Genomic DNA, 15,762 nt, shown 5'->3' on the forward strand with positions numbered 1-15,762 from the left:
AGGAAAACATACATAGAAAGTCTTAAGATATATTTTAAGCAACAGATGTTGCAGTTTAGCCTTCCTTGCAGTTCTGTAAACCAGTAAAAAACATGAATTAATGAAAGATAATTGTATTTTAAATTAAAGGATGTAATCCATCATACACTTCAAGACATCAGGAGTTTTATTTTCAGTATCACTACAAGCAAAATGAGTTTTCAGGAAAACATTTGGATGGCTGGAAAAAGTAAAAGCAAGAATTCTAACAATTCGTTTAGCAGCTTTATATAAATTATAACATTAAATATCTAAGCTGTAGATTACAACAGCAGATCACAAGAGAATTTAACTTTTCCAATAAGAACAAGTATTTTATAGTTTCAGCGAGACAAATTGATCACAATTTGAAAGGTGTACTATATTTCAGTGAAACTCTGCATTACACAGCAACAACACAATTACTTTTATATATATATATAACCACACCTTTCCATGACAACATTCTTGTTCTGCAAAAGACTAATGCTGAGAAAGTACTGATAACATATACCATACAGAGTTTACATTCCAGAATAAAGTCAGTCTGTTGAGAACAAGCATTTCACTAGCTCGCAAATACCTGCTAGGAACCATTTTCTTCTGTCCAATACAATAACTGATGTATGTTAATACAAATACAGTAACAGATGAGAGATTACCTAGGACTTCAGGAGGCTCCGACTGCAGGCCTTCTGGTTGCTGGCCCTGGAGCACATTAAGAAGGGCTTGTAGGCTCCTGAGGCACAAGGATGGATGGGAAAATCTTGTCTCCTTAATCAGTTCAAAGACTTCACATAATCCAACTTCAATGATCTAAAGAAGTACAGACATTTAAGAAAAACTGTTAATACAATACTTCTGGATCTTCTTCAAAGGTATATGCCAGTGTTCACAGAACAAGACAGTTATTTGAATAACAGAAACGTTATACAGAATATTAATTCCAAAAAGAATCAAAATCAAGAACCCACCTACACAATTGTGCCATCAAATATTACACAGAAGTAATGTCATTATATGAAAGAGTATATTTAAGCAAAGTAATACATCCCTGAAACAAATAAAGAAACTTAATTTTTGGACAGTGTAAGACAAACTACTGCTGAGCCCTTGTAATTTCTGTCCAGTTCACACTTTGACAGACCTCTTTCTCCTTGCTCATTAACGCAAACCAGCGAGCTAGAATTGGCTGGCAACATGACCTCCCAACTGGAGTAATGATGCATATGACAGCTGATACTGGCAGCACTAGTACTTTCCCCTCCGAAGTCTCCAAGATTGTACAAAAACCAAAATAATTACTTGTTACCAAAACTGCATACATGCTCATCAGACATTCATTATGCCAACTAATACAACAACTGTAAGAGTACTGTTACAGCCACTCCTAACTCTTAGCATTCCTGAATATTCTGAGATGGTAATTATGCTTCTCTACACTGACTTTTCCTTTCGCATCCTTCTCAAACTCAGAATGTAATAATGATGAGGATGAAAGAAAAATTAATAGAGTTAACTCATTACAAATAGGTAATCATATCTTTAAAAACTTTACTATGTGTTTCTATCAGGAGCAGAGTCAAAGTTTACTGTGTTTACTATAGATTCACCCCCTAGTAAAACCTAACAGAAAAGACTGAACTGTGAAAATAAATAGAATTGTTAATGGAACTGCTCATGCTTAAAACAGATCTATTTTGACAGTCAGCTCTAAGTTCAACTGGATGCCTTGTAACTGTCTTTGCTGTCATTCAGTTATTTTGATTCCTGTCTTTCAGAAGTTATTCTACTACCAGTTTGATTTTTGGAGGAAGCATAGATACATAAATCAAATCTTCAAAATGCAATAGCAATTTTCCTGCAACTACACGTTTCATTTCATACCGTCAACGGAATGCAGGGGATCACATTCATGGATTCTACAGGGGGAAAAAACCCATCAACAAAATAACAGTACAGGTAATTTTTCCAGGATCCATAACTCAGCATCATCTTATAGGCTAGAGAACAAAATACACTGCAGTACATTTTTAGAAATACCCTTTATTTTCAGTGATGGTATTCTTGACAGAAACTGAGAAGTTAATTCTTTCCAATCTTGAGACAAAAAAAATCTTCATCTAGGAGCTAACAGAAGCAACTGGAGAAAGCACAGAAACTAACACAGTGGAGAAAATAATCTGGTGAACTTCTGCTAAAGCAGGAATCAACAACGGATAGTTATGCTAGGATTTTTCTGAACAGGTTTTAGTTTGTGTGTTTTTTTTAGTATCTGAGATCAACAGACTGTGTAAGCTTCTTAAAACAGGTCTCTTCACCTTCATAGAATCAGAGAATGGTTGGGGTTGGAAGGGACCTCTGGAGAACATCTAGTCCAACAAATCTGCTAAAGCAGGTTCACCTAGAGCAGATCACACAAGAAATATATATATTTTTTTAAGCCTTACTGTATATGTATGCATATTATATATACACACATATATATAGAATCATAGAAGAATTTTCGTTGGAAAAGACCTTTAAGATCTTCAAGTCCAACTGTTAACCTAGCACTGCCAAGTCCACCACTAAACCACATCCCTAAGAACTTCATCTAAATGCCTTTCAAACACGTCCAGGGACGGTGACTCCACCACTGCCCTGGGCAGCCTGTTCCAAGGCCTGACAGCCCTTTCCATTGGAAATTTTTTCCTAATAACCAATCTAAAGCTCCCCTGGCTCAACTCAAGGCCATTTCCTCTTGTCCTATTGCTTGCTACTTGGCAGAAGAGACCCACACCCTCCATGCTACAACCTCCTTTCAGGTAGTTGTAGATGGTAATAAGGTCTCCCTTCAGCCTCCTTTTCTCCAAGCTAAACAGCCCCAGTCCCCTCAGCTGCTCCTCATCACACTTGTGCTCCAGACCCTTCACCAGACCTTGCCCTTCTCTGAACTCTCTCCAGCACCTTGATGTATTTCTTGTACTGAGGGGCCCAAAACTGAACACAGGATTCGAGGTGCAGCCTCACCAGAGCTGAGTACAGGGGGACAATCACTTCCCTGGACCTGCTGGTCTCACTATTTCTGATACAAGCCAGGATGCTGTTGGCTTTTTTGGCCACCTGGGCACACCGCTGACTCACATTCAGCCAGCTGTCAATATAAAAGCATGTATCTCTCTGTCTCTGAGCTGCTCCAGACTGTGCACTGAAGAACAGAATAAGCAAGCAGTTCTTTTCAAGACATCTTAGGCTTGTAGCTGCTTTCTGAAGGGTCTCTTAGCCAATACAAGCCCTGCTGTAGCCTCAGTCTCTGTCCCACAGCAAGTTACTAAATTGTCTAGAGGCAATCAAAATACAAACTTCATTGTGCTAGTACCTGAACATGAGGAAGTTCTGTCTCTGTGTCTCTTTTACCAATTGCTAAAAACAATTGTTCTCAATATTAATATAGAAATAGTACAGGACAACTTTTATTTCTGAAATGTGTTCTAAATAAAAGCTCTAACAAACCTAACTTCTTTAAGTTTTTTGAACGAGAATACTTCAATATGACATGTAAATTGCATAAAAATTATAATGTTTTCCACTTATTCTCAACTATATGAAGAATTTCCACAAACAAGAAAAAAATACCAAGGACTAACTTCACCAGTTTAACTCTGCAGAATCTGGAAAAGCACAAATCCTGGTTACAACTTTTTCTGGATCTGACTTTCACCTCACTGTCAAACTCAAAAGACATCAGTATTTTTTTTTAATAAGCTAATGACTACTTTCAGAAACTGGTCTAGTAAATATTATAAGCCTTAGAAACTTCAATAACTTCATATTTAACAAACTAAGCTCAACCCAACATAACTCATCATACATATGAACCAGATCACCATATAAACAAAGCATGAGACAGACACATATTCAGGACACAAAGACATTTACATAGTTGTTGCTAAAATTTTTACTACCTGTGAGACAGATCCAGATGGATGCCTTTCTCAATGTATGGATGCAAGCAAAATTAATAATAAAAGGTTTCTTACCTTAGTGGGACTTAAGAAATCCAATATTAGCTAGATAGTTATTAAAAATACTGAGGTTGCACCAAGCATCTAAGCCATTGTTGAATCAGCAAAAAAAAATCCTGAACTCTTTGATATTTTCTAGATTGTTTGCTAAAAATGGATAGTTTGAAAACATACTGATTTTCATCAATTTTATATTTGCTGTATTAAATTTAACAGAAAAGCTCACCCATTTTCTAAACTGAGAAAGGAAAAGTGAAGTTTCCTATCTAGGGTTTCCATACAATTTTTTCTAAGCCATCATATTTTTAAAACTGCACCATTTTCCAAGTCTCTTTTTGATAATCTCTCCAACACCTTTAACAATATCAATGTTTTAGTTTCCACATGCAACTGTTCTGTCCATAACACCAGTAAATCTCATCCTTTCCCGAGTTTCTTTTAATTTCAAAATATCTTTAAAGCGCCATTCTATTATTTGTACATACTAATAGCTACAGTTCCTTTTATTTAAAATTTCAAATTAACTACCTAACAGGCACTTGCTGATTCGTTTAATATAATCCACAAGGGGTCAGATGCAGGTCATGAACAATGCTAACTTTATTTCTACTGACTGCACTTTATTTTGCAATTATCAACCATGAAACTTCAGTTACTGGACTTGGTTATGTTCCTCTGCAATTCTCCGCCGTTATTTTCAGAGTGACAACTTTGCCCTTCAGATAATGTTATCTAAATGCAATCATTTGTAAAATTCTCATTTTCTAAGCAACTAGAACATTCTACATCATCACTGCTGCAACAACCTTTTAAATTCAGTATTTTTACTGTTTTTAGACCAAATATAAACAAGCTACTCTGAATATGCTTTTTAGACTCAATAACAAAAGGAAGGAGAATTCGTACCATTAATAAGCTAGCGATGAACAAAACTGAATGCACCGCAGTTACACAGTACAAAACAAGTGAATCAGCAAATTAAAATAATTAAGATGCTGTAGCTTATTTTCAAGCACCAGTACTTATAAAGGAGTGCAAGCTGAATGTTTACCTGACATTTGATTGACTTCAAAATGAATCATTGGGCAGGTACACAGACCTTTCTAATTCAACAAATCAGACGATTCTGGACTAGATGAACTACAGATAAAACTGTAGCTATTTTCTGAGCAACTGACTTAAAATGCTGTTCTCTATCGCCAGAAAGAACAAGCCAACTTCAGACCACATATGTGAAACATTTTAAACAGTATCCAGTTACTTGCCTTTGGAAGTTTAATAGGTGGCTCTTTGGATTCCTCTTCTTCATCACTGTCCGAATCCCCACTCTGTACACTGTTCTTTGAAGCCAAAGATACAGATGCTTCCTTTTTCTGCCACTCCAACACACAGTGGCGGACATTGCAGTAAACATTAAAAGCTGAAGGGTTGCTATGTAATCTGATATCTGGTATGGTTATTGTACTCTCTAGGTTTTCAGTCTGAAAAACAAGATTAGTTTTAACGTTATCAGAAGTTTCAAGCTTTGCTAAATACAACTCAATTCAATAGTCACAATAATTTTGGCCAACCAAATGATTCTCCAATTGGAGACTGAACTTTCTAGTTGAAGTACTTATTATATTTCAGGCAGTGAAGAAAGGAAGAAGAGGAAGAAATTTTGATATATTCCAACTGTCTTTAATCTCTACTTGATGAGGACACTGGGATGGAAAATGAAAGCAGCTCAGGCTACAGAATGGTACAAACCTGTGCCACAGCCAGAAGACTAGCAGAATTCAGGATTTATCTTCTTAACAAGGGTCAATTGTGGGTTTTTTTATATTATTATTATTGAGTTTTTAAATGGACTGTTAATTATTCTAGCTGTTAATTTAAATCTATTGGTAAATAACAAAAATTTAAGCTGTTTGCTAAATGTATATTAGAAATTAAAAATACCATTAGTTGTTTTTTCATTAAATGAAAACAGATGGCAAGTTCAAAACACTCTCCCAGCAGGATGCTGTGGATAATAGTTTTGTGGGTAATAAAACCTAACGAAGAAACTACTGAATAAAACAAAAAAACAAAAATAAAACAAAAAAACCACACACAACAACAACAAAAAACACACTTTCTATCAAGACCTACGAAATAACAGGACACCATCCTGTTTTCAGAAGCCCTGAGCCACAATGTCAGAGTTGGGAGCTGTTCTGAGAAGCAAGCACTACCCAAGCCCTTACCCCAGTGCTATCCTGCCCCACCCTTTCCTTGGCATCTGCTACTGCTATATTAGTGTCAGCCACTGCTGTGACACAGAAGAACCTTCAGGAGGCTGTTATTAGACTCGAAAAAATATTAAGAAAAACAATTTTTGGAAAAACATATTTTCAATTCTGCCCCATACTCTCCTCCCTTTCTGCAACAGTAAGATGGGACGGGAGGAATGACTGAGTTAAAAACATCCCAAACAAACAAACAACCCCCCAACAGAAATAAACAAAAAAAACCCACCCCACCAACCAAAAAACGAACAAACAAAACAACAACAAAAAAAACCCAACACACACACAAAACATCACAACCCAGGCAAGGTTATACAATTCCCTATAATACCTTGGTGTAGACAGAGGGCACAGAGGCTGCATAAGCAGAGAAGGCCCAGGTAGGTGAACAGCAGAAGACAAATTTGCTTGGACATGCAAGGCAAAATTTGCAGACTTAGACTGAGTCAGGGACATGAACAACTTCAAAGTTATTTGGGTTTGCATCTCGTATTCCTGGGGGGCAGTAATGGGGGAGGTTTTTGGTCTTTTTTTTTTCCTTTTTATTTAAGGGAGAGAGATATTGTGAATGGAACAGATCAGAGCGGAAATACTCATATGTATGAGAGCAGTGATGGGAAAGAGGGCTTTAAACTAGCAGAAAAGAAGGGGAAAGTAATTTGAGAATCAGTGAACTGGATAATGTTTTAATGGGGTGATCTATTTTTCTACAATATGTTAGCCACAACTTTGTATATCAAAACATAGCAATGGTTCACAGCATATTTTTAGCTGCACTTATCTTTTTATTATTACCAGAAATAACATGGGTTAAGTTAGACCATTTAACACCATATGTTACAAAACTTAAAAAATTCAAAGTAACTTCAAAATACCTAACAATTTCCACATCTCCTCTTAATTTTAACTATAGTATCATTCTAACTGTACTGGTACATATTTGCGTATCCTTCCATTCCATTATTACCACAAAATTATTGCAAGCTAAAACATTAAGAAGGAATGGTTTATTCTGTAGCCTATTCTATCCATCACAGAAAGTGTGTTAATTTTTCTAACCCAGTTTGGTTGTTTTTTTTTCCTTTTTTTTTTGTTAGCACAACAGAAATTCTGCCATTAGGGATTGAAAGACAACATAAGTTTATAAGTTTAGTTCTTGTTCAACACAAATATCTTCAAAAGAACAGAGCTGCTGTTAAAACCCCACAATGTTAACCAGTGCGAGAACCCAAGATACAACTTCATATGTTATTCCAGTATCAAGTTGCATCAAGATAGATTTGGACTCATACCAGTGATAATGAACTACTACATACTTCAAAATGTACTTGGCACCAGAAAACTAAACGGTTATAACATGTGACTCATCTGTATGTCAAATACCCACACACATACCCCAAGAGTTTTTGCAGCTGTTGTTAAGGCAAACACACAATATCAGTTTCCGGATTTAAAGCCAACTCAGTTGAACAGCACACATTTAAAGAATTTAGTAAGTTTACTATGAGTTTCCTAGTTTACTGACAGTTAACAGGAGAAGAAAAATATATGGATTGTCTGAAATGTCACTATGTGAAGTTCAGTTATGGAATCATGTATTGTAATTATAAGTTCTGTGAAGAGCTTCCATTCCAGTTCTCTCTTGTCAGGAGTTCAGCTTAGTCTTTGTTCCACAATACTCTAAGTTCTGCAGCTCATGTAGCCTCTTTTGAAAGAGGTTGGCCAAAATGTTTAATCAGCACAGATAATTTTAGACATTACAGTGCTAGGTAAAATATAAATGTATGCTTTCTTGTCTATTAATAATAAGCTGACTAATTTTCAGAAATAAACTCCTTCCTCATTCTCGATAATTTAAAACTATTAAAGAGAGTCCCTAACCTAATCCTTTATCTTTTAAACAGTTAAGTACTTTAACCATTCTGTCTTTCTGTGTTTAGTTTGTGCACTGTTGTAGACGATTGAGACACTAAAGTTATATACAATAATCTCCTAACCAGACTTCAGTACAGCACAACATTCTCCAGAATCTCTGCTCTACCTGAACAGTATAGCACTAGAATCTATAATACAGCTCAGAACTAGAGTTGAATTCCTAGCTGTGATGTTAACCCACTGTTTAAATTTCTTAGTTCGTACCTTCACTTTCCCTTCACAATACCTTGTCTCTGAGAACTGTAAATCCTTTGAAACTAAAAGTATCTTATACTCCATTCTTTTAAACACTTTACAAATATAGTAGCAATCCAAATAAAGTCCCTTGAGAATAATTTTGAAATTCACTACCTGGTTTTGTCAGTTTAAAACCACTGGCCTTATGACTACTAAATGAATCTATTTATGACTAATCGGTTGTTGGGTTGTAAAAATAGGTTAAAACTTAAGGATAATTATGACTTTCATTGTTTACTGTCTTCCTGTTGAGGGAAAAAAAAAAACCTCAATTGAATTAACATTAAATGTATAAATATACAAATACTTAGCATGTCTCAAGGCAAAAGAAAGGTGCTGAATGACACAACACGTTTCTGGTGGGAGAGGAGGAATGGAAGAGGAAAACTTTCTGCCCCTCTAATGCAAATGGCTCATTCAGTGAGCAGGTTGTTTGTTGTTTTTTTTTTTTCCTTCTTCTTTCTTTTCTTCAACAGGGGTAGTGGAAAGTATCCAAAACTGATATCAGAAGCTTTTTCCGTATGAGGCAAGTTTTTACCTTTCCCAATTAAAACAGATTCCTAACTTCACTGAGGTCAGATGCACTGATCAAGTTTGGAAACTGGGACTTAAGTTCATTCCAACAGCAACTGGAAGTTTCCTTTCCTGCAACTAATGACAGCCGTGGCACTGGGTCACTCTTCTACACAGCCACACAAACTCCCAATAGTTTGAGATTCATGCTACCACCTGCACAATCTTGTTACTGGCTCAAGGATTTTGAGGTAAACCAGATCCCTATGAAAATCTAGCCACTAACTGTGCCTACAGAACACCACTTAGTAACTCTTATATCAAACTAATAAAGTCTATTTTAAGGCACAATAATTCTCTTAATGATACTGAATTTCATGTTGACACAAAATACTTCTGCACTGCCAAGGAAAACAGTGAAACATTAAGTCAAAATGTTAATCAACTTCTCAGAACTCAGTGAAGCAACTTATTAATTTTGCACAGATTTAGGATTATTAATAAGGCAATAAGACTGCTCTTGTGCTATGGGACACATTATTTCAAGAAAAAACCCTGAGAATCTTTAAAGGCAATAAAGCTAATTAAATCCCTCACAAAAGAAGAAGAACAATTCAATTCTGAACTACTGAGTAATGAAATCTAAATGCAAGTCTGAGAAACTGCAATGCCAATGTAAGAATCATTAACATAATTTTAACATAAGGTAAAATTTTATTTCATGTGTGTTTTTTCTAAAAGATAAGACACTATCTTATGAGAGAGAATGAAGTGCAGATGCCCGTACCTTGATGCATGACTTGCCCTTGTCCCTGCTTTCTGGAAGGAGGCATTATGTATGAGAGGCTAAATGGCAGAGGTTTGGTTCATAAAAGAGAGCAACCACACTCACAAGTGCTCTTATCAGTCAGCTTTTTGTAATGTTCCAGTACACGCAAGGAAAGAAGTGGGAAAAACAAAACCCTCTGGTCTCCTTTATACTTGTCTCACACTTAAGCTTTTCTCCATCTGTTTTCCCAAAAGATTAAATCCATACATAGCTTATTTTCTGACCAATTTACTTCCTTCCTCTTGAACCAGATGACGCTAGTAATGGTTTGTTCTCAGATGTGAAGGAACTAGACTATAATTTAGTAAAGTTAATCTGTTGTTAAAGACAGGTAATGCTGTAATAACCATCTGATCTAACCCATGCATAACATGGAGCACAGAACCTCACCAAATCCTTCTTTGAAGAGTTCAAATATCTCTTAGAAAGGGATGCCCTCTTGAGCTTGAAACACCAAATAATACAAAAGCCATTGAAAACACTGACAAATTATTTGAGAAGCTACGTGTGGTTTTGATGAGACAAATATTTATTCCAGCTGATTCACCTTACACATCTAATCAATGGCTTACAATAAATTTGTCTACTGCATGGAACAACCTTTCCCTCTATTTGTAAAAAGCTATAAAAGTAATAATTTAAAGCTTCTGGATAAACTAAACAGGTGGATGCCAATCACTGGAAATACATTCTCTGGTGGACTCAAATTTTTCAGTATTCTTCAAATAACTTTATGAGAACAGAAGATGGTGAATGATGGTTTTCCACCCAGCCTCTCAGCTAAGTGTGCTAAGCAACACTCTTGTGAGTTAACAGTAAAGTGGGAAAACTCCAGGGGGCTAAAAGGGGGAAGGGAAGCAGCAATATTCATAGGGCTAAGTTAAACTGTCTACAATTCCCTAGTGGTAATTGTTGTCAAAAATAAAAGGGAGGGGGTGGTGCAGGAGCAGGAATCCAAGGTGCTAGAGACATGTCTAATAATTACACGTTTGGTTTCTATGTAAAAGTCACTCTATTCAGCAATTAATTTCTAAATCCAAAACACACTGCACCCACATAGAAAACATCTGTACTTCATCTAGGGATAGTAAACCACACAACCAAAAGTTAACAGTAGTTTATATACAAGTGACAACATGACCCCAGCTTAGAAACAGAATAAGGCTCAAACTACTGGGCTGCACTAAACAGCAATTAATGTTTTTTACTTAAAATCTTATAACGTTTAATCCTTAAATAGTAGAAATATTTTTCCTCCAGCTGCTCAACAATGATTATTTTAATGTTCTCTCCCCTTCAATTACTCAATTATCATTTTTAGAAAATGCAGTGTATCAATAACAAATTTTTAGCTTCCATTGGTTTATTCTTAATTTAAGGCACTTCCTGCCTCTACCAAGCATATTAAGAAAAAGCTCCCATCTCTGTTCAGACTAAAAGACCCTAGTTGTTAAAAAAAAAAAAAAACAAACAATTATGGACATAAGCCCAGAATGTCCAGTAGTGATGGGCTTTTCAATCTGCCCCATTATAAAACATCAAATGGAAACTCACATTTCTCCTGACAATAAACACAACCTGTTTTCAGACACTCCAGTGCAAAGATGATCATTGTGTTTATTCCACACTACTAAGCACAGGGATGCATTGAAAATGCATATGGCAGGGGAAAAAAAAAAGTAAAGAACCGAAAAAGGCAACACTGCAACAACAACAAAAAACCCACTCTACTTCGTCGGTAAACAAAGTGCGATAACCTAAAGATAGGAAGCTGATTTTATCTTTCCTTTTTCAGCTGCATTTGTACCAAACACCAGTGATCAGCTAGCCAGCCCTGGTCTGCCTCAAAGACTGTCTAGGATAGAGGCATCAGTAAAAGATAGGCAAAAACACATTATGTCTTTCAAAGGAAGATAAATGTCACTTAACGATTCAAGTAGAACTTATTTTAAATTCAAGAAAAATCTTGAAAACAAGCCTTCATAGGCATGAGGTGCAGAGATGATCAGTTAGTGACAAATCTACAACTACTGACAAGACCCAGCCTTTAATATGCTCATGTTGCCTTTGGCCATTCAGAAGGGATCCTGCCAATCCATTTATCCAAAGCAACTAAATCCAAAGCAGCACATTTGACTGTCAACCCTGTGAAGAACAGCAGGTCTGGATTTAACTTCCTACCTGGCAATTCAACTAGGGCACCACTATCTGGAAAGATAAGGTTTTTCTTATATAGTAACAATGATCAAAGCAGAAGAGTTATCTTATTTTAAAAGCACAAGTTTATGTTGCCAGACAGAACACAGAAAAACTAACTACATTCTGCAAAGTTTCTTCCAATTCCTAACTTGGTTTTCTATGTTAACAGTGGCTCTGATAAAAGAAGGGAACAGGGATAAAACTTAAAATATAATAGCAACTGAAAAAAAGAGCTGAAGAGTTTGGACCAGAAATATTTCACTGCAGAGTACTGAGAACAGAAGTGAAGATAAGGCCCTTCTATACCATAGTCAGGAGCTGCACTACTTGAGATAAGCAGAACAATCTGGTAAGTATCCAAAAAGGCAACACCAAGTGAAGAGATACAGGGCTTGCTTCACCCTCCCAAAGTCATCTGTCTTGAGATAGAGTAACTACATGAGCTTTGGCAAACAGGGATAAGATGGCCAATTTGATCTACAGTGCATTTGTATTATAAGGCCATTCAACTGACTATAAAGTATTTTCACTGGATATATTTCAGTGGTTCTGTCCTTCAAAGCCATTCCAGAAACAAGCTACTTTCTCCTTACTGACTACAAAGGGAACATGGGAAAAAGCCTCCATGCTTGCAGTGAGCCTTCATCAAAATCCCTCCAAGACTCCAGTTTAAACAGAGAAATAATAGCTCACTAATACAGAAAGAATGCAGCAGAGTAGCATTTTACAATACAGTTATTTCTGCCTAGATTTCTTCTCTGCAACAAGTAAACATGTAAACTTTTTTATTACGTTCACTGTACTGCTCCCATGCATTTAAAGGGATGAGGGCAGGGGTTACATAGCCGGAAAATATTAACAGAGACAGACAGGTATAATCTATTCCATTTTGGATACATTTTCAGAGATAACTTTGGAATCCTTAGACATTGAATATTCCCTTTCTCCTTTAGCCAATATGGACAGAACTCTTTGCAGCAGTATTCTCTAACTGTTGGCTAGACGTCAATCTCTTAAAATTTAACCATAAGACCAACATGTTTAGCTACATTTACAGTATAGAAACTGGAGAACCAAAAATGCTGTTCATATTTTTTCACGGCGAATGTTAGCAGCAAACACAGTTGAATAAGGTTAACATTGGTATCATAGTCATGCAGAACACAGTAAACAGACAAACCATACTGGCCTATTATTATTTTTTCTTATGAAATAAACTGTTAGTTACACTATTTTTTTTCTTAGATTTCTCTCAATTGAAATTAATTTCATTTTTGAGTCAAAACTTTACCACTCACCTTGTTGCGTGTTTTTACTTTCAATTTAGTCTTCTGTTTCCTTTTCAATTTTTTCTTGCTAAAAAGTTTCTTACTTCTGAAAAAGACCAGAAAAGCCATGAGAACAAAGGAATTAAACTCCCTTCCATATCCCATGGTAAGCAGCAGGAAAAGCAGAGGAAAAAATGTCAGAAGTCCCCAATTTTTTTATCCTAAGCAAAGGGAACCAACACAGGGAGAATTTCAGAGTATAAATCAGATTATAATGTACTTTAAAAACGATGCTTTCCTAATGTTCCACTGAATTAAGGGTCTCTCTACTCTCATTAATTTAAGCAGAATATATGCCATGACAGAAAAAAAAACCCCACTACATTTTACAATGTTTTACTCTACTATTACAAGTCCGTTAGTGCCGTATCAATGTTAGAAGCAAAACTTATTGATGATTCTCAGTAACATAACCTGTTAGTGGAGAACACATAAATTTTGTTAAGTCTTTACCAAACAAAGATTCAGAGCCTTCCAAGACAAAAAGGAAGCTTTCAAAAATGTATCATTTGGCAGAAAACTCAGTTGGTGGAAGAAACTGCAACTTTTGCACACAGCCTTTTTAATTTTCACCTGGATTTTTGCCATCCTGTTTACAGACTTCTAATTTCCACCCTTCTACATTACAGTTATAGGAAACACACCCTCCTCTAACCCTCTTCTGCCCACACCTCATTCCTATCACATTCTTTCTCTCCATTTTACTACCCAGTTAAAAAAGTAAAACACCATATAAAAAAAAAGACACTACACACACGCACACACTTGTTTTTTCACCATCACTGAGATTACTCTGAGACGCATGCTTTTAACCTACTCTGTGTTTCTCTGGTCTGTTCAGATTACAAGCCCTCCACAAAAAAAAGGCTGATGTTACCTGTGCAGCATACAGGTCGTCCTATACAGGACTTCAAGCAACAGCTACTAACATTCCTCTGTGCCACTTAAACATTACTCAAATAGTTTACAGTTCAGATTAGTTGGAAAATAAAACTATGGAATCTGAAAAATCACAGGCAGTAAGAAGTTGCACTTCCAGGTACCAAACTGGAAACACATTGAGAATCAGGAGAATCCTAGTATTTTATTCAAACAACTTTGTTCTAAATAAAATTTTTGAGAGACTGAAAACAGCTCCTGTACAGCATTCCGACTGCAAGAGTATGCACATCTCATGGTACAGCAGTCAAAAGCTGGAAACTAAAATCTGACCATTGGCCACCAGTCAGAAAACATGCTCAAACAAAGAACCCATGCAAAGTATCACAAGAAAGCTTCCTGCTAGAAATTTCACCACCCTTCCAATCTTCACCTGTTAACAAAGAAGGAGGCACATTCTTCATCAAGACACCCCCTGAAGAAACAAATCAGCTCACCACTTCTCTTATGAGGAACCACTACCATTATCCTGGAGGTAGGAGAAGTGACTCAGTGAGGGGGAACTTCACCAATAAATTCAAGCTTATAAAGAGAAGCTAGATGGCCTAAGGTTCCTTCAACAATAAAGTTTCAATATATAACAGTATACAATCAATGTAAGAAGTGGGGTGGGAAGAAATTTCATACAACCTTTAATATCCAAATTGTTATAATCAAACCTCTGAGTCCATTTCACTATTTAATTGTTCTCACATTGGGCAAGTTTTTCTTCCTTATTAAGAATTAAATGCAATTCATTCTTATTCTGCTGTCAAACATCAAGAACAGAGCAGTCCCTTCCATTCTGTAGCCATTCAATCTTCTTCTCTGGATCAAATAACCTTTTATGAAACTCTTGCTCTAACTTTAAGTGTAAAAGTCCTGATTTATTTTGGACTTTCGGTATGGACTGAGAGCCCAGCAGTAAACCGCATTGACCAAAACTGAAAACAGTATTTATTATTTGCTGTTGAAAAGAGTAAAAATAATTGCCTTATATGCCTCCAAGGTCAGACTTTTAACTGTATTCCAGGTATTGTTTGGCAACTTCACAGCAATATGGCACAGCACATCTGTGTAACCCAGAGTAACATGAAATCATTTTCCTGCAAACCTCCAAACTGAGTTTCCAATACTCTTTATCTAGTTTTGCTGGTAATTACGCCTTTTAAACACAGTGCAATTTGCTCCTACCAGAGACAACTCAATAAGCATTGTTTTCTTTTATTTTTTTTTCTTAAAAAAAAAAAATGACACTCACTCAAGTTGCCAAGACATTTCAAATTTAATCCTCCCTGCCAAAACCCTTGGAAACTCCTTAAATTTGTTACAGTCTGCACACACTATAAGCACTTTTCCATCTTGTAAATATTTCAGAGGATCAGTCCCAATATTTTGGTATGTATTTCTGTGTGTATGTATACATCTAGAAACTCCCCAAATTAAGCCTTTCCCCTCCCTCTGCTAAGACTGGACTCACTTCCAAAGCAACAAAACCCCCAACATTT

General features: G+C 36.2%; 1 protein-coding gene across 31 annotated transcripts in view; it reads right to left on the reverse strand.

Moving 5' to 3' along the window:
* Positions 1-15,762, reverse strand: part of MYCBP2 (MYC binding protein 2) — a 198,400-nt gene that overhangs the window by 156,929 nt on the left and 25,709 nt on the right. For all 31 annotated transcript variants that reach the window (XM_065056127.1, XM_065056062.1, XM_065056297.1 and 28 more), the window contains exons 2-4: positions 13,307-13,382; positions 5,291-5,506; positions 681-834 (exon numbers count right to left, since the gene is read on the reverse strand). In XM_065056127.1, the coding sequence (XP_064912199.1) occupies positions 681-834; positions 5,291-5,506; positions 13,307-13,382 (446 nt within the window). The remainder of the gene's footprint in view (positions 1-680; positions 835-5,290; positions 5,507-13,306; positions 13,383-15,762) is intronic.

The sequence above is a fragment of the Columba livia genome, chromosome 1, assembly GCF_036013475.1.
Source record: "Columba livia isolate bColLiv1 breed racing homer chromosome 1, bColLiv1.pat.W.v2, whole genome shotgun sequence".
Taxonomy (NCBI): Eukaryota; Metazoa; Chordata; class Aves; order Columbiformes; family Columbidae; genus Columba; species Columba livia.